Source organism: Dermacentor variabilis, chromosome 4, assembly GCF_050947875.1.
Source record: "Dermacentor variabilis isolate Ectoservices chromosome 4, ASM5094787v1, whole genome shotgun sequence".
NCBI lineage: Eukaryota > Metazoa > Arthropoda > Arachnida > Ixodida > Ixodidae > Dermacentor > Dermacentor variabilis.
Genome location: NC_134571.1, coordinates 113,268,590 through 113,294,844, shown reverse-complemented (window position 1 = coordinate 113,294,844; position 26,255 = coordinate 113,268,590). Strand labels below are relative to the sequence as shown.

General features: G+C 50.8%; 1 protein-coding gene across 3 annotated transcripts in view; it reads left to right on the top strand.

Moving 5' to 3' along the window:
* The window catches only part of LOC142579624 (uncharacterized), a 111,447-nt gene that overhangs the window by 65,181 nt on the left and 20,011 nt on the right, over nt 1-26,255 (top strand). For 2 of the 3 annotated variants that reach the window (XM_075690016.1, XM_075690015.1), the window contains 7 exons: nt 3,133-3,402; nt 9,140-9,412; nt 13,178-13,424; nt 22,971-23,107; nt 23,908-24,115; nt 24,515-24,633; nt 25,101-25,463. In XM_075690016.1, coding sequence (XP_075546131.1) covers nt 3,133-3,402; nt 9,140-9,412; nt 13,178-13,424; nt 22,971-23,107; nt 23,908-24,115; nt 24,515-24,633; nt 25,101-25,463 — 1,617 coding nt within the window. The remainder of the gene's footprint in view (nt 1-3,132; nt 3,403-9,139; nt 9,413-13,177; nt 13,425-22,970; nt 23,108-23,907; nt 24,116-24,514; nt 24,634-25,100; nt 25,464-26,255) is intronic. The other variant, XM_075690017.1, reaches the window with a different exon arrangement.

The window sequence follows — 26,255 nt, the reverse complement described above, 5'->3', positions numbered from 1 at the left end:
GCCTCGTAAGTGTTTACTAAACGGACAGGCGATAGGGGTGTCGGATTGTGTTTCACTGTTTGTGTCCTCGCGGTTCGCTCTGCAGCCAACTCCCCTCGCGCTCCCGTTGAAGATAAGTAGGCATCTTTTGCGGGTGAGCGCTTTCCCGACACCGGAGCTGCTGTCGCCGGCGCCGTCGCGCTTCCGCCCGGAAGTGGACGTCACGCCGCCGCGACGGTGTTCCGCGGTGACTCGTCTCCCCTTGCGCGGGGAGATGTACGGCTTCCTGTCATTCTTTCTCGCACGTCGTCGGCATCTTCACTTAGCACCACCGCGCGATTTTTTTTTTTTTTCGTATGCCGCTATTGCTGCCACCTGACGACGGTGGATCCGTTTTGGCGGCCCCTTCCTAGACCGAACGCGTACGTAGGCTCCTCCGTTTAACTCGCGTATTGACCATGCGACGGATGTAGTAATTGACTGCATTGTGCATAAGTCTGTAGCCAAGGAAGCCAACCGACAATGACGGGGAAGGAAACTGGCAACAACCGCAGTCTTTCACGCAGTATCTATGCTCTTTGATAACGCGCTACAGTGAGAGTGGCTCTGTTATGCTCGTATAGCCGAGCTGTTTGTTCCTATACCCGGCGCCATTCTCACTTCTGTTGTGGCGAAGACGGACAGCCATCCTCGCGTGCCGAGCACGTCTGTCACGCGTCTCTTCCTTCGAGGCCGTTCGTCACGTGACGATCGGATTTCGCGCCTTTTGTCTCGCGCGTGTGTGTGTCGCCGTCACCCGCCGTTCATGCTCTGATGCACGTCGCGACGGGGCCCGCGTCTCTAGGCCCGTTCCCCTCGCGCACGTTTGCCGAACCGCGCGGAGCGGCCGTAGCTTGGCTCTGCGCAACCTCCCAGCTGTAAGGGTTCGCTTTCGTTCGTACGACATCTCAACGCTGTGGAAAAGCCGGCGATGTGTTCATTGGCATTTCAACTAACTAACTAACTAACTAACTAACTAACTAACTAACTAACTAACTAACTAACTAACTAACTAACTAACTAACTAACTAACGAAATAAATAAATAAATAAATCCAGCTGCGAAGTTTCTTTGAAGGTTCGTTGCCACCTAATATTGTCGAGCGAGCTCTTCTTTCGGCAGTGAAGAGCTCAGGGAAATACGGTGTTGAATTACGCGTATTAGCCACGACGCGGAAGTCGTGCGGCAAGAAAAACACATACGTATATTTGTCCTGCGCGTGGCTTGAAGGCGAAACATGAGAATAGTGGGACGAAAGCGCGTATGTACCCGCTCTCTATATATGGCGGCCGTATGAGGTGCGCCAAGCCTATATGCCACCTCTTCTAGTCAGTGAATGCTCGAAGCGCTGTTTCGTTCCGATGAACGCGTTCGAGTTGTATTGAAATCGACCCTTATAGGCGGTAAAATAAACTTTTTTTCCTCGTTGACGTTCACCTACGGAAGGCTCTAGAAATCAGCAGCTGACCCCGGAGCTCGACAATAGGGGATATGCGAAATTCTGCAAGTGGCGCTTCCCCCCCACACATCTAGCTTGACCCACACAAGATGGCGGATGTCACTCTAGAAGTGGGAATAAAATCAGAAGCCGGTGCCGCTATCCTTGTCACCATCTTAATTGTGGTCACAACGTTCTCGCTGGTTCTTAGCATACGGAAGTCCGCACGGACTTCCGTATGCCTTCCGCACGCGTGCGGACGTGCAAAAAACGGCACATGTCACACGCAGTTACGCAAATTTCAGTTTCCACAGGCTCCGCAGTGTAAACCGAAATTATCGCGTATACCTGTGTGAAACGTGCAACTTGTCGAGCGTCTGCACGCGTGCGGAGTGCATGCATATCAACCATAGCAGCTGGCCAGGCGCGTCGTTTCAGAACGCCTCCCGAATACGACTGTATTTGCCCCGGAAGCTTTTGATGTGTCTCTGTGCCAGCTAGTTTCTCTGAGATCCGACATATCTCTACCGCTGCGTTCACTCGAACCCGTTAAAGTCGGGTCGAGCCAGCTTGTCGGGTTGAATTCCGGTCGTCGGGTTCACGTCGATCCGCTAGAATGGACTGTAAGATCGACTCTAGCGGATCGGACTGAGCGGCTGTCCAGGCGATTTCGGCCGACCCAAAAACCTGTAAGGGTTCCCTTGACTCCCACCACCCGCGCTTGGCACGATGCACGTAAACGCGGTCAGGTGGAGTTCGGTCATCTCGACTTTCGAACCGACACCCGCTCGCGTCGAGTTCACATATATACGAAGCCTATACGACGGCCGAAGCCTAGTCATTTAGCGTACACATAGTGAATACCCCGGACGCCGCCACACTCATCGCGCTAACAGCCCGTGAAGCTTTCACTCACTGATGTAAGCCTCAAGAGTTAAGAGGGAGGGACTTTAATGCAAGAATTGGTGGAGAAGTCGCCCTGACCACTCCACGCCAGGGAAGGGTGTTGGGAGAACGACAAGAGGCAGGGTAGGAATATATGAAGGAAAGTGGTATATATGCAGCGAGGAAGATTATGAAAGCTGCACATATCTTGCGGTATGTCTTCGGAACATGCACGCTTCACGGCGTGTCCTTTTGGCGGACGCGTGTCGGGGCTGCCGAAGCCTAGCAGAGACACTGTATATACGTAGTCTATGGAGGACCGTATGAGGTGGTCTATCGCTGCATAGGCGAATGCCTATTCTCGACGTGTGGCCCCCTGTGGCAAGCCGCCTGGCGTCGCAAGCGCCGTGGAGTTTCCTTACGTTTAAAATTTTCCGAGCACTCACAGGCGAATTGTCGTTGCATATAATAACGTAATGCGTATAATGCGTAATGCGTAATGCGAAGTTACAAAGCTGTCTGAAGCAGCTAAACACACAATGTTTAGGCTTGTACATGTATATACTGTACCCATCATTTCCATGCTGCCAGATCCGCCGTACTTTCTCGCAGCTCCCGTAGACACTAGCGCTAGAGTTAGAGTAGTAGTTACGCTAGAGTAGAGTAGAGTAGTTACGCTAGGGTGGTAACGTTTTAAAGAACATTTTAAAGGAATCGTGGGTTCATCTATATAGCACGCACGCACGCACGCACGCACGCACGCCCGTGTGGCTTAGACACACTCCTCGCAGCCCCCCGCCAAACCCCCTCGTCGCTCGGTGGCCTGCTCTCCGGGCGTGTACGAGCAGCTGTGCCTGGCCACCTCCGGGGGTCCGCAGAGGCGGCGGAGACTCTCGTCCGGCGACTCGCGCTCCTCGGCCGAGTACGTGGACATGCGGCCTAATGCCTCATCGCAGCAGCAGCAACAGCAGCAGTCACAACAGCAACAGCAACAGCCTCACCTCGACAATCACAGCGACGCCTCGTCCAGGCTCTGCGAGCTCAGCAGCCTCTACGACCAGGTGCGTGATGCTGTCTATATATATAGCCCGGTCACTAATTTACTCTCGCGCGCATCCCTTGTCTTTCTCATTTCCTTGTTTTCTTTTATATCCGTAGTGCTTCGCCCCTCCCCCAGTGTGGAGTAGCAAACCTTGTACAACCTGGATAACCTACCTGCCTTTCCTCTCCATTTTCTCTCTCTTTCGTTCTTTCTTTCTCGTATATATATATATATATATATATATATATATATGTATATATATATATATACATAATATCGTGCGACTGATGTTGGTCTGCTCCGGACCACCGTCAGTTGCGCTTAGCTCCCCTAAGAGGCAGGACCTGTGTCGAGTGCGCTCCTAAATCGCCATTGCATATATTTCATTCTTCCTTTCTTTCCAACGGCGTTTCGTAGTCTTTTCTGACACTTTTTAAAGTACTACTATCCACTTTTCTCGCACTAACAAACTCGATTCTCCGCAGGTAAGACTTAAAGATAATGTATGCCTGATATCCTTTCCGCGTACTTCATGTCCGAGCGGACGATACCTCGTACGGACGATGCAGAATAACATAAGAAAGCGAGATTGCATTGAGTCCAATGCCGTGCACTCTAGAGATAACTCAGGCAAGTGTAACGCTTGATATCAGAGAAGGGCCGCCGTCGACTCATTGTGCAAGCACGAGCGTCCGTATGTCTCCATTGTGTGACTCATGGGGCTATCGACGTGTCTGTGGATCGGTCTCATTTTGCTAGGGAACGGCAGTGTGATTGGCTTTGGGGGCTTGCGAAGGTGCGACAAAACTTGCGAGGTCAGGTATCATCTCTGCGTTTGTGTCCTGGCAATTCACCTTTTATATATATATATATATATATATATATATATATATATATATATATATATATATATATATATATATATATATATATATATATATAGAGAGAGAGAGAGAGAGAGAGAGAGAGAGAGAGAGAGAGAGATATTAGCGATACAAGTGGAGCTTAAGGTACACTTCAAGCAAAGATTACGCGCAGCACCTCGGCGTATATACTTATGTTTTGTATCTTGAATCACCTGAAACCTTCGGTGCACACTTTCCTTCTGCTGCTTCTTCCCACGATAGAAGCGATGGTCACACATTGAATCGTCTCTACAACGAACGAGTCTACACTGAAACGACATGTGTAGCTAAGGAATAATTCTGTCCCTGTTCTATTGTGAACTGTGCAGCGCGCGACCTTTACAACGAAGCGACCTTTCTAGCGGATGATTGCGGAGGTCCCAAGCACTTCGTTATGAAGGCGTTCGATTGTAAATCGTTTTCTGTTGAACTCACAATTATAAAGGTTCTGAAAGCGATAGCATTATTTTTGTTTTCTTTCGTTTTGTTTTTGGCAGTATTTGCGGTTGTTCTTTTTTCGATTGGCATTTAACCTAAGGACAGCTGATATATAACTTACCGGCTTAATGTAGCCATCTGCAAACCTACCGGTGATCTCCTCTGTTCTCTATGGAATGTATGTATACGTAACGGAACAAACGCACGTAAATATCCTCACTGCAGCAGATACACACCTTCAGGCTTCCCTTGCCTTCCTGCTCGGTCAGTTTCTAGACTTTATAGAGTGGGCCGATCCCAGAGGCAGTGTATAATAGTAAACAACCGGTCCCGGATGTGGTGTATTCAAGGCTGGGCTGGTCCTGGAGGCTGTGCAATCGGCGGCGACGTGGATCGCATGGTGGGGGTCTCCGCGTCTTGCCGGGCAAGCACACATTCGCTATATATATATAAGTAAAGCTGCAAAACGCTTTGTAGAGCACGAGCAGTTACATGCGCTTTACCGCGAAGCCAAATCACGCGAAACTTTTTGCGATGGGAGAAAATGTCAACAGTCTCTCGTGCACACTTGGGTATAAAATCACATTGCTTGCGTCACGTGGCTTTCTTCATGTATTTAATTGAAACGATTCAAGAAATCTTCGCTTAACCTTTTTTATAGGACGGTCGTACGATTTACCGTAATTGTTATTTTCTATAATCGGACTCTGCTTGGTTTGTTTATGTTGCTACTGCCGCTTACTAAAATACCGCTGTTATCGGGTGCATTTCGTTATTGCTTTGCGTACGTTATAACGGGGATATGAGGTTGAAAGTAGGCAGCTAATGCGGCGGTTCCTCACGTACGTTTGTGTTGGTTCACTGCTATTACATCGATTATTTTCTGGTCTTCTACTCGAGCTCGTTAATAATTGCGATCGGAAAACGATGACCTCAGCGAGCGATTTATGACGTCTGTGTATACGTGACAAGGCTGTCGAGATCGCGACGCAGCGCATTCGATCGTTAGCAGTGCCTTGTATTTTGTTCTTGTTTTTCCTTGTGTTTCGGGATTTTCTAATCCCACCCCTGCGTATATATAGGCTGTCAAATTCATCTCCTTTAACATGCTTTTCTTTCTTCCTTTCTTTTTCTTTCTTTCTTTCTTTCTTTTTTTCGACAGTTCTCCGTCTGATGACGGGTTTACGGCGCTGCACGTTTGAGCGCGCATTGCTTCACCAAAGCGTCAGAGCTCGCCCGCCGATCGCGCCTCAAAGCCGTGTATTTTTGGTCGCGGCGCGAAAAGCGCAGCAGAAATTGTGGGAAAACGTCGAGCAAGAAAGATGGGGGACGGTGGGAGGTGCAGTGCAGGATTGCCGTCTACGCTCTCTCCCTCTGTTCGTTTTTGAGCCGCCGACACTGTATATAGGTGCGTGCGGCACTATAATCACGCCGAATGGGCGCCACAGACGCCTCAAATTTTAAGTCCGCGCTCTCCTCCGCCTTTAGTTTCTCTACTTTTAAAGCGCGCGCAGAAGCGCCGCTTGTGTTATATATCGACCCCTGTTGTGTCTCCCAATAAGCGCCGCGTCTGGCGTTCTTTTTTGACATTCGTTTTTCTGTTCCGACTCCAAAGGGAAAGAGGAATATAACGTGCGATTGAGCGCCGAAGGCCATAACCGTGGATAAGCTTCCCCGGCGAAATCGTTGACTCGGACGGGACATCGCCGGACGGAATGCCGCCGCGCTCTTCTCCGGGCGTGTACACATACACACACGTGCGTATACTATACACATGCCGCGAAGAAGAGCCCACGGCGGTGCAGTCGATCATCGGCCGGGGAGCACTTTGCGCGTGCCTTGAAGCGTTGCTGATGGCGGGTGCATCGCCTTCACGCAGCGCGTGATGGCTTCGGAAAGGTGCGTGCGTTTTTAAAAGAGGGCATATACGCGGTGTATGGCAAGGAGGCAGGAAGCTTAGTATATATAGACGGAGAAAGAGAGAAGGTGAGTGGTGACGCGACGTCGTTCTCCCAGACGCTCTTACAGCGCCAGGGGGGGGGGGGGGGGAGGAGGGGGGGGGACACCCGGCCACTCAAGTGCATGCGCCTCTGCTCCTCTCGATTCGATGAGCTGTTGTATACGAGCGGTCACGTGTGTCTCTGCACAGTTGTTCATTTTTATCCGTGACGTCGTCGTAGTGCCTTCTTTGTCTTTGTCACCATGTATATTGTCGTCGTTGCCGTCAGACTAGCAATCGCACTTGGTGGAACCTGAGGCTTTCTTTCGAGTGTTCCTGTGGGCTCTTTCTTCACTCGCTGTAATGGCTCGGCCTCGCGTTATACCTGGGCTGCTTTGGTGGCTATACTGTGTACGTCTTTTATTTTGTACGTAGAGGTTATAGTGCTTACTTACTTCTCGACTTCGTTGCGTCGTCTTTGCGATCGTATACTGCAGTACACGCGTATTTACGGGAAATGAGTCGCCAAACAAAATCGAATGCGTTTGAAGCGTGAGAGCGCAGAGAAATGGAGCGTGCGTCGCGCAGTTATATTATGAATCCCAGGTATTGTCAAATTGTTTCTGGTAACGTACGGTTCCGTTGACTGACTATAGCATAATCTGCCAACGCGTCAAAAAATGCATGCTAGTATGTTGACAGACATAATCGTACCGTTCTAAGCCTTTGCTTTTTAAGTCGATGCCTTTGCGTTGGTTTAGCAGTTGTCAATCACCGCGTGTCCATTATCTTTATCGGCGGACCATCCTCGCGTCGACATGGTGTCTGTCTTAAGAACGGGAAAGGAGCATTTATTCCCCTCGAGCGTTTGGCGCCCGTGTTTTTTTTTTCAATGCCAGACGCTCATGGCACAGCCGCGGCCACAGAAGTTTACGGGCGCGATTTCCACGACAGATTTGAATGTCTGCGATGTGAATTTCTACTTTGTTAAGGCGTGCCACTTCTGATTTAATGGATCGCTGTGTAGGTCGGAGAAATATGCTGCGGATTGATAGTTTGCATTCGAGCCGATATGTCGGCAGGCTTCCCATTCTTTTGTTCCCTGACTATGTACGCCCTGTAAGTGATATTTGAAACAATGGAGCACCAACTGGTCCGTACCCAAACCCTGTTCCCATTAAGTTTCTTTCTCGGGTGCCGCTTCCATTGAGCCTTTGTGGCCGACTCTATACGTGACATTTGGCTTCGGGTAAAGGTAGCGCAATGGAAAGCAAGGCTAACCTCCCGAACGTAAATTAAAGCTCGTCCAGACTGGCTCCATGCACGTTAGTTGTTCGGCTGTTTGGCGTTGGCGTGACAGCGCAGCCCGACATGGTGTGACAGGTTTGGTTTTGTTAGAATGCCGTATTTTCTACAATCTGAGCGCGCCGAGGATCGAAGCGGTCCCCGGACCCGTATTCTCGGGGTAAATTAGACAGGGAACAAAAACAATAATTCAGGAAGGTGAGCGCCATCTTTGTAATTAAAAGACGGCCGCGACGTGTCTAAATCGATGTACTAGCGCGGCATCGCAAACAGGTTCACTATAGTATAGGGGAGACCTTCTTTCGGAACACCGATAAGCAGTAGCAGCTTGACTTACTGTCAGCTAGTTAAAGATCTGAATGGATGGATAGGAATGAACATGGAAGCGGGCAATGGCTTGACCCATAGCCGGCCATTTCTGTTACGTTCTAGATGGCCTTGGGCCTCTTAATTTTCGATTTGTAAATGCGAAGATATTTCTTACGAAGCTGTTATTATGTTCAATTATTTATTTGCTTCGAATCTGAGCACGATTTGTCCCGCTTTATCATCCTAGCTGAATGGTTACCCAAAGAGAAGACGACGAAACGGTGCTTTGATTCGAGGAAATGCGGAATAAGTCTGCTGCATCGAGTACCTCCGAGAACAATGGGAAATGGAACGCCGTGATGTGCGTTCAAGAAGCCGCCAGAGCAGATCAACATCTAAGCCGAACATATAACTAGCAACACTAAGGCAAAGTGTAAAAAAGAAACCGACATTTAGCGCATAATGTTGCAATCCCGGTGCCACGAGTGCGACATTTGTCGGGAGACGAATTCGCCGCGCCCTTTCTCATATTGCGCACGACTGTACAGTGCGGCCCACTGTTAAATGGAACACCCCGGCACGCGGCTATCATTGCGCTCTAAGCTGCAAGGGCCGGTATAAATTACTTCGATGCACTGCATAGGGACACTAAAAGGCGCCAGCGCCACCCATCACAAGTCATCCGCTGCAAAGCCGGGCGACTGGACACTTCCAGAGCGAAAAATTCCTTACGTGCTGTTTGCCCACCACGTGTTCCCTTTTAACAGCGGATCGCACTTGTACGTGAGTACGTGTATGTGTGTAGCGATCGCACGCGGTCCCGAGCGTACGTGTAGAGCTCGAGCGTGTGCGAACCGCAGGCGGCCAGCGAGTGCCTGCAGTCCGGTGGGCGGGCGCCGCAGCACGCCCGCTCGGCGAGCGACAACACAGGGGCCCCGACGTCGTCGGACGAGCGGCCCGCCAGCCTGGCGCTGCACTCCTCCTCCTCGTCGGCGGCGGGCTCCAAGCGGGCCACGGTGCAGATCCCGCTGAGCCCGAGCCACTACGACCAGCCGCCCACGCCCGAGTTCCCGCCGCCCTCGCCGGGCACCGCCGAGTCCGGCATCCACAGCAAGATGAGGCCCCTCAGCAGGGTGCGTGCGTCTAGATTACGCTCGAGAGGGCGCCGATAAGGGAGCAGCGTGCATGGGCTTTGTGCGTGGGGGAAGGGCACGCCCTGCATGCTTCCCGCTTCGACATTTTACCCCGCATAACGGCTGCTATATAGGCGTATTTAGCGCCAGACTGTCGTGCGCCACGCAAGGTCCATGCATGCACGTATATATCCACATTCCCTTGAGCGAAAGTATACGGACCAGAAATTCCTTCGTAAAGGCAGCTTCTCCATTTATGAATGTAACTTGAGATTGACGTCTGCAGTCCAATGTTGACATTGCTGAGGTTCCAGTGCGCTCGTCGAGTTCAGTTTTTACGTCTTAACTACGAATAAATTCAGATTTCTCTCTCTCTCTCTTTTTTCCTTTGGAAGCCTGCGGTTCTTATACTTCTGTCGGCAGGTGTGCTCCACCGCGTAAGTGCCCCCCTTTTCTTCGCTTTAGCTCTATGCCCCTCTCCTTTTTGCCCTTGCACACACTGCTGGAAATCGTGTATCACGACCCGATATGCCTCTCGCTTCATGTTCTTCGGGTTACGTCATTCATGGGCTGTATTAGCGCCGTTCGTTGTCATTCGCTCCTGTCGTCGTACTTGCAGGAACAAATTCTCAGGGAATCTACCTTATACCGGTTGTGGCGTTGTGTCGTCAAGGATGCGGGTTCGACTCCGCGGCCGCATTCCGACGAGGGGGCCATACAAAAATGCTCGTATTGCGCGCCTCGGTTGCAAAGCGATGCGACGCTGAGGATATATGGTTGGTCCGCCTTATAGAAAGCCTGGGAACAGCTCGAGAAACGAGGTGTATGAGACAAAAGAAAAGCCGATCCCGCGGTCCGTAAACTTTTGCGGCCGACCGTGTAGGCGCAGTGCGCGCGTTCGGTTTCCGGAAACGTTCGAATCCTTCGTCCTCTCGCTCGCGCGCGTTCCCGTGTTGCCGCTCGTTTTCGTCTGTGCAGCCGGTGGCGCGGTTTGTTTTGCGAGCTACGTAGTCGGGGTCATTTCCGGGTATGGATCGGCCGCGCGTGACTCGTCGTGCGTCCGGCGCGGCGGATCGCCACACGACGCCGCGCACGGGACTGCAGCTCACGCTGCGGCGCAAAAGACTCGTTCGGCGCGTATACGCACACTCGCATGCATCGACGCCGAACGCGGTAATGGTGTCGAAGCGCCCGTACCACGCAGGGAGCAGCGTGTTGCCGCCGTACGAGTCGCCTCGTGTGTGGTACCGAGGGGCACGATTCGATAGCTGCTTTGTTACCGGGACGACAACGTCGGGCGCGCGCTCGTGTGTGTTGACGAAATTCGGTTCCTCGGCCCCCTCCTTTCGAAGCAAGCCCGCGCGGCCCTCGCGTTGCTTCGCCAACTCCTCCTGTCAGAAGCGGGGGGCAACTGCGAGTGGCGTCGAATGTGGACGTAGTCGAGAAACAGGTTCGTCCCGTGCGCAACCGTCATTTCGACTCGTGCTAACTCTGTTTCATTTGCTTATTTGCGTACTTGTGTTGCTGTTAGCAAAAGGAAAAGGGAAAAAGGGATAATCAACCATTATAACCTGGCGTCGTTAGATGACAGCCTTGCAAATCTCGCTTGATTAGTTATAGTTCCATTCCACGTGAGAACGTACGGAGGATGTGGTTGTTTTGAATACCAGTACAGCATTATTCACTTTGTTCTTTCTGTGTGCACCTCAGCCTCGCTTTCGTACATGTGTCCACTTTCTCTGCAAGGGATGCACTCTTCGTCAGACGTAAGCACGTCGTATGCTGCAGTTATTGCTCTATAGCATATTCCTCGAAGTCCTAGACGTTAGAACTTGGATTCTTGCCACCTACAGGCTCGAAGTTACGCACCACCACGAGTTCTTGCGCACCTCTGGCTCGCACTTTCGCCTCTTCTGGGGGCAGGCACCAAGAGATGCGTCGGAAACGCTTCGCGCGTTGACCGTTTCGCAGGGCTTCGAATCGGCCTGGTACTCAAGAGTATCTTGTTCTTACTGTTTCCTAGTGTGGGTGCTTCTGATGCGTGTGATGGAGATAATGAAAAACGGAAAGTGAGTGATAAACAGAAACAAGGCTCGGACATGCGTTCAATAATTAGGCAACGCAGGAGAAAAAAAGAAAAATGCGCGCAGGGAAAGCATGTGGCAACGACACGGCGGTCACATTTTCGCTCGCTGTAGATCGGCAGCAGCAGCAGCAGGGGCGGCGGCGACGACGGGAACATTTCCCCCGACCGGGTGTCGGAGTAACCGTACACGTCGTCGGCCGGGCCGCTGGTTTTTCCCCTCGAGTGAGTCGCGCCGTCTCGCGACGGCTGCATCGTGTCCGTCTCGGCCCTCCACCAATCGATCCACGCCTCGCCCTCCCCTAGGGGTGCCTCTCTCTCTGGGGTCCGAGCCGTTTGCACTATGTGCGTGCGTGTGTGCGTCTCCCTCGTCTTTGGTTAAGAGCAAGCACGCGCGCAGTTTGCGGTGACGGCGGGCTTTCGTCTCGATTAAACGATGCGTCCCCCAACGGCCGCTGTAGCACACAACGGCGCCCGTGTCCCACCGGGACGAGGGGCGCCGCGCATATGTGTCAGCTCGGCGCGCCGGAGTGTGGTGTCGTCGTCGTCTGTCGTTTAAACACCGCCCGTCTTTGCTCGCGATCCTTGATGGGGTCCCTCGCGGCGGCGTTGGCCCGGTGCCACACGCAGCGCGTATCTCTCCCGCGCGCCTTCTATAACAGAAACAGCAGTCGCTTCTTTCTCTCTCTCTCTCTCTCTCTCCTGTTCATTTCCTGCCCTCTCTGTCCATACTCCCGCGCGGTTGATTAAAACGCGTTGTGCGGTCCCCCTGCCGTTTTATCGCGGAAATGGACTCGGTTCGCAGGTTTTTGCACGTCGTCGTCCCCCTCTTTTCCTACACGGCCGTCCTGACCCCTATCGCGACCGCAATGCCCCCCCCTCCCTTCCCCCAACACCCCAAACCCTTCTCCGACCGATTGCCCGTGGGAGCTGCGCTGGCGGCACATTCGTCATAGTAGTATGGAGTCGTCATTTATAGAGGGGCGAGGCAGGCTCCTGCTGACGCTTCTGTGCCGTCTGTCTGCCCCGCCCGCCGCTACCGCCGGAGTGCGAGCGCGCGCACGCGCCGATCCGTGTCGCATACTTACGTACTCATCGTATAAGTATACGCTTCGCGTAGCTTAGCAACCGAGCGACGCCGCCGCCGCCGCCTCGTGCGCTTATTATTCTTATTTCGTTTTCTTTATTTCTCTTTTTTTTTTCTCATGGCTGCGCTGTTCTTTGCAGTGGTGTCGGCAGCAGCAGCCAGGGAAAAGAGGCGCTTTTATTGCTGCCTACGAACGCGCGGCGACGGTCGCTTGACGCCGCGATAAACCCCGCAGCCTGCCGGCGCTGGCGTCGTCGCTCGGGGCACCCACCCGACAGCTCTCGCATCGGTTCGCTCCTGCCATTTCGTTTCTTTCTCTTTTGTGTTGCGCACCGTAGCAGCCCGACGACGTGCAGCAGGCATATCGCGCCGTCGTTCGTTCGTCCACACCTGCCGAGCGCGTATCGAAGCCGCCCCCCCCCCCCCCCCCCCCGCTCGTCGTCATCTCTGCTCGCGTGTGCGCTAGCCGCGGCCTTCGCGTCGGCTCTGGCGGAAAAGAAGAGAGCTGCGCGGTGGCTTTAGTAGCGGCGGCAGTTGGTCAGCGGCGACGGCGCGTTAACAACGCCCGCCCTCCTCGTTCGCGTCGCCGCCGCAGGAGTACGTGGTGCAGCAGCAGCGTCGCCGACGGCTGGGCAGCGGCAGCGACGGCAGCGGTAGTCGGCGCAGCTCGCGCGACGTCGACACCCTGACCGACGAGGACGAGTTGCTGCTCGAGCTGAACGGAGGGGACTCGCCGGCGACGCCCGCCACGCTCATCGTCTCTTCCTGCTCGACGTCGCAGCCGCAGCAGCCACCCGCGTCGGGAATCGTCGAGGAGATCATCGAGGAGAACCCGTTCGCCGGTGAGCTTGCCGCGGGAGCACGTGGCTTCATCTGTTTCGCGAAGCGTGTGGAATGTGGTGCTCCGTTTCATTTTTTTGTTGTTGTTGTTGTGAGTGTGTTGGGTGGGTGTGGTGGTGGTATCGTTTAGGGAGCTTATGCGCGACCGCAAGGCAGGCCGGTCATGCATAGGCTCCCCAGTATCGGTGGCCAGTTCCGGATATTGAGCGCGCTGTCGTCGTCGTCGTAGCGCCGTGTGTGTCCGCAAAACGTGTTTCTCCGAGCCCGGCATGTGCAGTAACCAGCGGTGATATTTGAAATGTATCGTAACGTATCGCGCGCTTGGTGGCGGCAAGTTGCTTTGCTCGTACCGCGGTATTAATGTCAATGCGGCTGACGATGTAAGCCTGCTGCTAACTTCATCTCTTTGATCATCATCACGTTGATGAAAAAAAGGTTATTATTATTATTATTATTATTATTATTATTATTATTATTATTATTATTATTATTATTATTATTATTATTATTTTGGAAAGAGCGAATTGGCGCAGCAAAGGACGCAGGCACACAGAATGCACATCCAACGAAAGTGCTGCGCGTGTTCTATATATGTGTGCCCTCTCGTGTCCGCGTGACTTCTCTTGCGCTAGAATTCCCTCCTCCGCGAAGTTAATGTCTCATTACCTAAGGGTTAGCGAAAAGTTAGTAAGCTGGCTAAATGGTGTATCGTAGAAGCACTCATAGGAGCTGCATATCTTTAGCGTATGCCACGGGGTGAATGCCAGGACTCATATGCTTGTTTGGTGCTATCTTCGTAATAGGACAACCAGTTTCCTATGCAGGATACCTTTATATAGTTAATTTAGCTATCTTTCTCTCTCTCTATCTCTCTCTTGTAGTACATGTCCGACCGCCGGTGTCCCTTTCCAGTACAAATACTGAAACCGAAGCTCAATCTTTTCTGTCATCTTTTTCTGGACAGTCTCCACCCTTCGCACGTAGGTCGAGATAAAAGTCGTTCTCGACCGAGATATGACACGCGGGAACTGCGCAGTATGGGGGCGCAACTTCAAGCGTGCGACGTTTTCGGTCAGCTGGATGAGGTGTGAATTAAGGTCGTCGCAACTCGTTTCCCTTTAAGATTTCTAATGATTCATTGATTTCGCTCGTAACCCCTCCCGTCAGCGCCCCTCCTCTCCCGCTAGCGCCCCTCAAATGCGTATGAATCGTAGAGGAAGCGTCACGCATCAATGTGAGCACCATAGGAAGTCCGTCTCATGAAGACCACAAGAACTCGACAAGGACTGCCTAATTGGCATTGTAAACTGCACTAAACATTCGCGTTGCCGCTGTTAGGAGGTATATGGTTGTAGCCGGCAGATATACTCTCCGCTCCGCTTTAATTACATTCTTCGATTGCGGGCGTGGAGCCACAACACCCGCCGGTGATGCATCCCTTCTGCGACTGCTGTCAAGGTCACCTTGTGCCGATGCGCGCTCCCATGGTGTGGGCTGCATGCAGCGCGTGTCAGTGCCGTTTCACAACGCAAGAAAGCGTAGCGATAACTTTCTGCGCGCGGTTCGCGGTAGACAGATACGCTCGAGTTCACTGAACTCGGTGTGGAGTATCCGAAGGGTGCCGCGGGTCGATGGACAACGCATCGCGCACGCGCGATAGGACTCAAAGTGGTACCGGTCGGTAACGCATACGTCGCATGCGAGTTGTCGGTAACGCGTTATTTAATTCCCGCGACTCGTTCGGCGGCCTTTGTGGCGTAGCGCTCCCTTATCTCTGCTTCGATTGCGACTATAGCGGCATGAGTGCGTCCGCCCTGCAGCAGCCCATTCGCTTTGCTGGCGTTTTCGCTTATCTTCCATCCTATAATGAGTGATGCGGTTGTAATAACCGATTGTGCGAATGCTCGAAATAGCGAATCGAATGTAAAGTGTCGCTATTATAGGGTTGCTCGAACGGGCGATATTTCCGCAGCTTGTAAGTATAGTGCGGGTGTCACACGGCGCACCTTTGATACCGACCGTGCCCGATCCGGATCGACTTTCTCGGTCGCGATTGGTACCTTTGCGCGAGCTGCGGGAGGGAGCCAATCGCTGCCGAGAGTTTCGATCCAGATCGGGCTCGATCGCGATCGAAAGTGGCAGTACGTGTAACGCCGGTATAATAAATCTGAAGGGTTATCGTATCTGGTGCTCACCGTGATGATGACCGTAATGAAACTCGGGAACAGCACATCGCTAGATGACGCGGTGATCGTTTTATGAGGATGGAAACATGTGGTGACATCATCCAAATAAGTTTATTGGACTAAACTGGGAAAACCAGCTCGCAGTCTGCCTAAACTCGAGGCTGCAGGAGTTACTGCATGACTGGGAATTATGGATCAAAAGTTAGCTATACTGCATGCGTTCCCTCAGCGACTGCTGACTCCGCAGCAACCGCACGTTTCTGCAGCAGATACATTTGAAAAACGGACCACTTGTTTCTAGCTTCATGCCTGCGGACTTCCAATAAGCGTTATTTTTCCTTGTATCCGAACGGAAACAAATATTCGACAACCGGGAATAGTGAATTCGCGAATAACACATACGAATCGAATAGCAAGAAGTCTCCGATTCTTATAAGAATGAGATCTTTAATATTAATTTCGATAATCTAATTCAACATTTTTCTTTTCTTTAATTTTCATATTGAATTGAAAATTTTCAATTTTCAGCATACAACCAAATAGAACCGGCGCTGGGTCCTGTTTCGTTCTCTTGTGCTTGCGCCTGTATTTTATTCCAACCGGATTTGAGTCGCTTGAACACGTGTGCATACCATGCAGCTGGCGCTACAACTGGTTTTAAGCTGTTCGCTGCGAGAAACATGCATGTTCACCAGAGGGATGTCGCGTGCTCATTTTCCTCCTATGTATGGGGATCGGCATTCCCTAGGTGTCCTGCCGGGGCGAGAACTTATTTATTTTTTACGCCCACTTTCTACGCAGTTAACGCCCGCGGTTTCGCTTTTCCTCTCCAGCCACGCGACCGGCCGCTCGAGGCACTGCGTGTGTCCGCTGCCTTCTTTCACGCTCGGGAAAACACTTTTATGTAGAAGGTATTGAGCAACAGTAAAGCTGTATCGGGAGTTTTTCATGTTGCTCTGCAATTTTCTCATTGACACTTTTCGTATAATTATAATATTTGAGAAGTTGACTATTTAAGTAAATTAATTATCTAATTAGGCGGAACGCAAACAATTAACTGAATATCTCCAAGCGACGGCAAACAACGTTACCTTGGTTCGGTCCAGCTACGTGGCGTTTGCATGTTTTTAATGTTTGGCTCAAATTACTTGGGACGCCCTGTGTATATATAGTGCCCTTCACTCGCACGAAGTTCGTCCCATGCAGCCGCTCTTTCTAGCGATAGGTGCATGAGCGACTGGGTCAAATCATGATTGATATTGCCATTGTTTCTGTGGTATATCTCGCGTTTCCCAGGTGTTTGCGCAGCCACGGAGGAGTCCTGTCGTGTTCGAAGCGCGCGCACTACGTGAACTATATATTATAGGCTGTGCGCGCCATTGAGTTTTGCACAATACAGTGAACTGGTGCTTACAGTGTCGGCTGAAGCTTTTACGAAGTACGAAGGTTCAGCGTGGAGTGCTGTTCTGGGCACTGTCGTATTCCGCCACGTTGTCGAATCCGCCATCTCGTCAGCTCTGATTGACTCGGAGGGATTACTGACTCAGGTTGGCTCAAAATGCCGCCATGCATCGCAGAATTTGACAGCAAGACTGAATTCGACAACGCCACGAATGCGGCACACTTGCCTGGGAACTTGATGGATAGTACACGGATATATAAGGTCTAAACTTAGTCCTTCTGGCTCCAGGCGGCATTGCGATTTTGCAAACTGATCGTTTTTTTTTTCAAAAAAGAAATATGGGCTTGTAATTGCAAAGGTTCGCGACGATTATGCATGCGTGTGCGCAGACGATTACCGTCCTCGTGGGCTCAGAGAAAACGGGGTTTCTTGGAAATTTAGAAAGACAAAGCGTAATAAATATAATGCCGCGAAGTACGAAGACGATGCATATACATGTACTACCGATCATTCACACGATCTGTATCCGAAATGATTGCGGAGGCAAGAGTTTTCTTTAACAATTGTTATAGAAAACGCTTTTCTCTCAGTGGAGCATGTTTGCGACGATTTTGCAATGATTGCGCGTTGTGTAGTGTCCGGCGTGTTTTATTTCGGCCCAGCCATTATGCAGTGATCGTTTGGCGAGACGGGCCACGATTGATGTCGCCATTGTTTCGCCGGCGGCGCTCGCGTTTCCCAGCGCCTTTCGAAACGCACGTTGCGTGAAGCTATTGGCGAGGCGGTCCGTTGCGACACGCTGCTCATGCGAATGGAGGCTCACGTAACTTGCTGGAATCCTCCAGCTTCCGTGGGAACGAGGGGCATACAGTATACTACACATGGATTTGACTCAATTGCCTCAGTGCTTTTATGGCTTAAGACGAATTCTTCTTGCTTTACTTATTGCGCGCTTATTTGCCATTCTTCCGATAATTCAAAGTTTTCTAAGCAAAGCAAGGCAAGAACCCGCCGTGGTTGCTCAGTGGCTATGGTGTTAGGCTGCTGAGCATGAGGTCGCGGGATCGAATCCCGGCCACGGCGGCCGCATTTCGATGGGGGCGAAATGCGAAAACACCCGTGTACTTAGATTTAGGTGCACGTTAAAGAACCCCAGGTGGTCAAAATTTCCGGTGTCCTCCACTACGGCGTGCCTCATAATCAGAAAGTGGTTTTGGCTCGTAAAACCCCATAATTTAATTTTTAAAGCAAGGCAAGAGATTTCCTTTAACCTTTAGACTATGTACTTAGCGGGTACATATTGCGATTTACGAATCGTGCAGCCGGCGACTTCGAAGGCCACATCCGCGTGGAACAAAGGACGAGGATCGCGCACCAGTTTCGAGATCACTGTTCCCAACGTTGGCTACGAGACGCGTAGGCGCTCGTGTAATTTTTTTTTTTTTTGAGCTTCGATGCGTAAAGAAGGCGTTTTGTTACAAAAGTGGAACAACAGTGCATTTTCGTAAGAGGCTTGACCGACTTAAAACTGCGTGGTGTTAGTATCAAAATTCTTTCCAAGTGGATGTGCCTCTTGAAATCACGGCTACAATTCGTGCATCGCTATGTGCGCGCTAAAGTAATTACGTTTTAAAATATGAATAATGAAATCGCGTTAATTAGTCAGTTCCGCATTTTGATTTCTGGCCTAAGTAATGTCTGCATGTTCGAGTAACTCAGCTCAGTAAGTAGGTTCGCGCTAATATGCCTCAAGAACACCCAGCATAAGCGTGCAACGTCATTCACATGCTGACTGAACCGCGCATATATACTTGAAACTTCTGTGTGCCCTAGGCCCCAGCGTCAGAATTATTCTTGTTGGAAGCTCTACGGGGCGAGAGGGTTAAGGGATCGAGCTCGCCATTGTTTCGGCGGCGCTCGCCGTTTCCCAGCGGTTTCCGAAGCGCACGTTACGTAAACTGTAGGACGGACGCGCCCTGTTGCGACGTCCTGGCCTGCTCGCTATGAGCGCTTCGCCAAAGGCAACAGGAGATGGCGGTCGACGTAGAGTGGAGTGAAAGTGGGGGGAGGGGAAGAGGGCGCTCTCGTCGGGAAGGCGCGGCTCCAAAACAAACGCCGGAGGTGAAGCGGCCGACGACGTTACTTTGCAGAGCGCGTGGCGCTCTTGTAACGCTGGCTGGTGTTGGGGAGCGTGGAAATGCGCGCGCGCGCGCAACCGGTCGGTCCCCGGTTTATTATTTTCCTTTGCGCCAGATCGCTGCAGCGCATCGCGTCTTGCTTTTTATTTGTTTATGGGGGGAGGGGGAGGCGACAAAGTTGCACTGCAGCTGCTTCGCGGCGCCACTGCCGTTTCACTTTTTTTCGGTTTGCGTTGCACCCGTTTCTGCCAGAGCGACGCGGATTAGCCACGTGTCCCCATTTCGAGAAAACATATGATGCGGGTAGCGTGGCAGGGAAAGAGAGACACAGAGAGAGGCCATAACTGCTTAGTTTGTGAAGCCTCGAACATTATAGCGGTTGGTCGTGGCTTTTTATCTTGCGGTTCGCTCGCGTAAATTGATGCAACCAAGCCTCCTCGATTCGCGACCGGATACCTGGTGCGCTAGTTTGAAAGCAGAACTGGTTTGTGTTTTTCAGACCGGTGAACGTCCTTGCACTTTTCTTTTCTAACGAAATAAAAAAAAAAGAAAATTTGTCAGCCCTTCCACTCTGTGAAGGACGAGCAGCGAAGCTGTGGTGTGTTTTACCTCAATCGGCGCATCTATGCATATTATTATTATTATTATTATTATTATTATTATTATTATTCCACCGCATGGCAGACGCGGGTTCTGTAACGTTTACAACTTCGCTGCGAACTACGTAATTACGAAAAGTAGATGAAACTCGGCGTATTCTCAGAGTCGTCTTAGCGGCTTATTGTCATATAATTTGTTACGGGATAATTTCTATGAAACAAGAGTTACAGCCGTCTTGCGTAGCCATAGTTCCTCCGTAGACGGCCATGTATTGACAGCAGACGGGAAATCTGTAACGTTTACAGCTTCACTGTGAACTAATTATGACAATTAAATGAAACTCGGCTTAATTATAGAGTCGTCATAACGGCCAATTTCCGTATATCTTTTTCCGAGATGCCTACATTAGATTGAGAGCTACAGAGCATTCGCGAAAAACTGGAGACGAAAATTTGACCCTGGACACCGCTGAGGTCCAAGGAAGAACAGCCAGCCGAAGAGACAGGAAGACGCTTGACTCCTCGGGACTCTTCTTGCGGGTGCAAATAAACGTTATTTCTCTCTCTCTCTGTCTCTATTCGTACCGCGACGACGCGTAGACGGACTGACATCGACCACCGCTGGAGGGTAGCTATATACAGCTTCGCTGTAAAAGTATAACGTGATGTTGCCCTGGAAGAGGTCGCCAACCTAACACGCATTAGGATTTTCGAACTTAATGTTGGATGTCGCTTGCTGTGGAGGAAACTGAAGGTGACTTCGGGGCGAGTCTGCATGGTTTACACGGCAAGCAGTGACAGCGTCGTTACTTTATCCAAACTATATTGTGCACGTAACATGCAATTTTGTACGCACGCAAACACCGTTTTGAAGAGCCAGGCTTTCTTTGCAGTTATTTTCGGTTCGCCTTACCCTTCACGCATGAAAAAGGACGATGTTATGTATGTATGTATGTATGTATGTATGTATGTATGTATGTATGTATGTATGTATGTATGTATGTATGTATGTATGTATTAAATATACTCACGTACATGTATGTACAAATCATATATACATCCATGTATACATGACCCTGTGGGTGGTGCTACGTGTTCGGTGGGTCGCGGGAGCAGTCGAGGACTGTGGTTCTTCGAGAAAGCTAGCTTCTCCGCGATGCAACGTCGGCCCGCCGTCCTCCGCGCTGCCAGCGGGTTCCCTTCGCGACGATGTGGTTCTGCTGCTGCCGGCTTCCACGGCAGCAGGCGGGGGGCCGCTTCCGGTGCGTTCTCCGCCGTCGCTGCTGGCTGGTGCAGCAGCTGCCGCGAGGAGGGTCGCCGTCATGGGGAAGGGAGGGGGAAGTTGGGCCGCTCAAGAAGCGAGGAGGACACGGGCGAAGGAAAAGCAGCCTGCTCGGCCGCTGCTGACGACACCGGCCTCCTTCGGCGGCCGTCACGGCGACCTTGGCAACCGTCCTGCCAGGCGTGCATCGTGCGTGTGTTGTGTGTGTGTGTGTGTGTGTGAAAGAGCTGGCTTCTCGCGGGAGCAGCGTCACCGACGGCTGCAGCTGACTCTGCTGCTTGTCGCTTGGACGCCGCTGCCGCAGTTCTCCGCCGCTTCCGAGGGGAGCGTCGTGTCACCGTCGCAGCAGCCGCTTTCCGCGTCGTCGACGCGCCCATTGCTCGCCGCCGCGGAGTTCGTTGCGGCCGCGTATCCATTTCTTCGGCGCGGGGTGCCTGTCTGGGACAGCGAACGGCCGCCACGGAGGAACCGCCCGTGTACCTGTTCACCTTCGACGACGTCGGCATGGTGTTCCAGCGCTGGGGTACGAAGACGGCGCCCGTCGCCGATGCGTGGTGACCGCCCCCCGCCCTCGATTACTACGGTCGCGGGCCACGCTCTCGGCCGACCGGAGGCCTAACGGCCCGCATCGTCGAGGAGCCCGCTGGTGCCGAACCGTCGTCCCGGTTCATTACGGGCCCTCGGGTGTCTTGCACGGGCCGGCTAACGAGCCCCGTAATTAGCGTTGGCCTCCGGTGCCATTAAGCGGGAGCCGCTAGTGTCCGCAACAAGTGACCGTCGCCCCCGCCCCGCGTGATCGCAAGTTCACAGAGGGGGGCGTTCTTCTTTCTCGGTCGAAGCTCCCGCAGCGAGAAGCATCTCTTGACCTTCTCCCCACCGGGCGCGCATTGTGTTGTGCGTGTATGTGCGTGCATGCGTGAGTGCGTGTGTGTGCCTGCGTGGCTCCGGAGCTGCAGCCCAATCTGCGACCCGTACGAGGTGCAGGCGGTGACAACGGTCGACCGGGGATTGTGTTTTCGTGCTGCGCCCGTCGCGTGAGCTGCGGCGCCCGCAGGGGCGATGCCGCTCCTCCGTCTTCCCCGCTGGTGTTGTTTGTCTTTGTGCTAATATGGTCGCAACAGTGCAGTGCCCCGGGGACAGCGCGTCGAGGCTAAATGCGGCCCTGTTTGGTGCATTAGGCTGGGCGGGCAAGCGCGCCGGCGCCCGAAGGGCAGCAGCGCGGCCAAATCGTGAAGAACGCGTATGCGGTGCGGCCTGCGAAGCGTGCTTGTTTCGCGTTTGTAATTGAGGATTCACGTGGTGTAGGCTCACGCCGTGCTTGTGAACTGTGTTCGAGCGCAGCAGATGCCAGCGCCGGCTGACATGACTGGTAACTCGTTACGCCTTTTCTGTCGTTTCTTTCCGTGTGCGCTCAGTGTGAGGCAAATGTGTGCGCGGTTCTGAATCGGGCACACCTGCGCCATTTGCCTAATAAGCAAGTCAGCGTTCTCACCAGTTTCTAATCTGCATAACGTAGTACTGATTGCATGTGGCAGCCAGCAGTAAAAGCAATTTGCCAGAACTTATCAGTCATTTTATGTTCATTGTTTCACAACCTTGCGGCAGGTTTCTATGTGCAGCCAGAAAAATTTAGTTGTTTAGATGACCAGTAACATTATTTCCGCATGAGCATGGAATCTGCTTCAACAGCACGATGGTTGCTTATTTTAATGTTGACATCACAGTTTCATAAATGCTTCCCGTGTGAATTGAGCAGCACCCCAGTGATTGCGTTATTATGTATCAGTATTGCCTACTCCAAAACTTCAGACCTCAGTACAAGTGGCCAGAGCTGTTGCCTTTTTAGGTTGTTCATGCTAGGTAGTGCTTTTCCACATACAGAACACGTGTACAAAAATGCACTCAAGGCAGGAGTGAAGCTTTCATGGCTCGTATGTGCAGGCTTGTGCCGGGGTTCCAGCAAGACGGACGAGCCCCAGCCGACAGCCCCGGCGGCGACCGAGCCTGGGCGACCTCGGCCAGGCCCTAAGCCGGCGCCGCCACCGCGCAAGCGTGGACCTCCGATAGACACCACTCCAGTATGTTGGCTTTGCCACATAGCACATGTAGTGTGGCATACAGCTTTGATGTATATAAATAATTTAGGATCAGCTCATGGCAGTGCCATCTTGAAAGCACGCTGCTGGTAGCAGGGGCTGCCGACAAAGTGAGGGCTAATGCTACTCCAAACAAACTGGTTCAGTAGCTTTACATTAATGCTATTGATGGAATAATACCAATAGTTTTATTTCGGTAGTTAAACATGGCACCACTTTGCTCATGGCAGACTTGCATATGTAACAAATGTTCTGTGAAGGGACTTTCTAAGCCATGTTAAAGTACAGTTAAGCTTAATGGTAACTGGAGGTTGAATGCACAATGGAGTACTATGCAATAAACACAAAAGCAAAGGTAGGAATAATGGAGTAAGAGTTGTTTCATTCTACCCTGTTCATTATTGCCCTTGTCCTTGTGGTGCTGTTTTGTTGTTTATAGCTTTCTAAGGGGCTGAACGATCATGTTGCAATAACTGAAACCAGATATTTCTTTTGCCGCATGTGCTTGAATATTTGGTGATCCTATTGGTAAAATTGTTCCCACAATTGTTGCTTTTGCATTCATTGGTGCTCCTGTTTGCCTATGAAGCAGCAATGTTTCAGTTGCTTTGGGGGCTCATATCTCACAGCTAACAAATCTGAACTTACATGTACCTTGTGTTCTAAAAATTAACAATACCATTATGAACTTCCACCATCTCAGATTTTGCCTGCTGCAATGTTGAAACGTACAATCTTGTGCTAACTGCTCCCATCTTAATTTATATTTTGTCATGTTTCAGACACCACAGAAAGACGGTGAAGCTGTGGAAGAGACGCGGAGGCAACAAGAGCAGCCTGCAAGCCCCTTTGATGAAAATGCCGAGTGGGCAGAGATTGCAGACATCATGGCATCATTTGGGAGTGGCATTGCAAGGGAGTCCATTTTTGCAAGAGATATGGAGGAGGAGTTTGCTCGCACACTTACACGGCAGCACAAGAAGAAATCGGGCAAGTATTTATAAGGATGTTCGACAGCAGAGATCTACTATCGTGCTCAGTATGAGCTACCATGCACAAGTGCTTCACCATGTGCTTTCGTGTTGTAGTGCATATGCAACTGAGCCTGATAGTACACCTGTACTCAAAAGTTTGCACACAATGGACTTGAATTTTTTCAGTGCATTAGCATGCAACCTGAAACTGAAAACTACGGCTCAGACTTAGCCTTGAAGTTATTGCAGTAGGTTCAGCAGTTTCAGGCTGTCAGTCATTTACCAAAATTTTTTCCTTCTTTTTTCTTTCCAGAAATGTGATCCAGATACTTTTGAATGTGTCTGCACAAGCAGTAGCAGTATCATGCCTGTGTCATTAAATTCGATAAACTTGTTTTCTGTTTCTTACATTTAGAACCGAATGGATCGACATCGTCTTGCCCCGAAAGCATTGAACATTGGCTCCAAGATCTTGGCCTTCCAGAGTATGCCAACTTGCTTCTGGTGAACGGATATGACGATGTTCGGTTTCTGGTGAGAAATCTTTTGGTTAGCAGCAGCGCATGACTTTCAATGTGGTTTCAATGTCGATCAGGCTAATTTTGTTTATGCTTACTGCATGTTGCTTGAAAAATGAATCTGTAGGCTTTAAATGGAAACACATTTTCCTTAACATAAACAACCTTCATCTGTTATTTCTGGCAATTGTAATAATGCACATCTTGCTTAAAGTTTCCACGTAAAGTTTCCAGTTTTCAGTTGTTAGATCGTGGTAGTGCAATTTATGCATACCTGAAGGAAAGGGGATGGGGCCCGAAAGTTGGGGCAGGGGAAAGTAAAGAGGTATCACTAGTAGCAACATTCGGATTGTACACGACTAATCTATATCTACACTTTTGAGTGGGTCTGTTAACAGAGTTTTACTATATGTCTCAAGTGGGTTTTGTTTTCTTTGAGGCCTTTCAAATTGGGGAAAATATCATTTTCTTTGTATCTCTCAGGGAGGTGGGCTTGTGGAAGACCAGGACCTTCTAGACATGGGTGTGTCCAATGCTGAGCACCGGCGGCTTATGGTTGAGTCGGCGGCACAGAAGCTTCCCCCAGTTCCTCGACTAGAACCTGGATCGGATCCGGGCTTGGATGCCTGGCTAGATTCCATTGGTCTTGGCTGCTATGCACAACGGTTTCGGGACAATGGGCTGGGCTCTCTGGACCGCTGCCGCCAAATTTGGGAACTCGAGCTGAACACTGTGTTAGAAATTAGCAAACTTGGACACCAGAAACGAATACTTGCATCATTGGGTGAGCGGGCAAACAACAGCTACGCTGACCTTGACGAGTTGGACCTCGGTCTCTCTAAACTGGTAAGTCATAGCAGTAAGCAAGCTACCTTTCTATAGAAAAAGATCAAGCATCTACTTATACAATGTTTGAAGCACATTCTTTAGAAAATTTCTGTAATTATTGCAGTAGTTCATAATTTTGGTGACTCATTACAATGCTTGGCACATTGCCACTGCAATGTTCAAAGTGGCTTTGGTGGTCCTACACAGTACTGTTGCATGCACTTCACAAGTGTGAGAGCTTCGCAAAGGAATGAAAAAAAATAATGCAAAGACGGGCACAGCTTGTCTGCTGTAGATGCAATTCGGAAACCTAACACTGCATCCTTCTCACTGTTGTGACATGTCATTGAGCGGCTTTACATTATGGTAGACATGTGCCAACAGCCAAACTTAACACTTTGTTGACATGAAAGTTGTCTAACCCGATTGTCACACACCTACCGTTGTACAAAAAATATATATATATATCAATGGCTACTATTCCGCTGTGTCAGTTTCATATGTCAGTTATATTGAACCTTGCACAACATTAAGACTTTGTATGTTGCAAACTGCTTTGTCGTTTTTATCATCCTAGTAATGCCTTGGCCATAAAGGTTTTTGATGTTACCATAAACAGTGAAAAGATCTTCAAGCATTGCAGGCGCAGCATTAGCTTCAGAGGTACTCAGAAGAATGTAGTAGGCACTCGACTCAGGAGACTAAATGACTTTATAGTGGCAGAGTATTCTTCAAATTGTTTTTCAGATGTTTTCAGAAAAAGAAAACTTATTAACAAAGGAAAGAAGTACAAACTTATCATTTTTATAT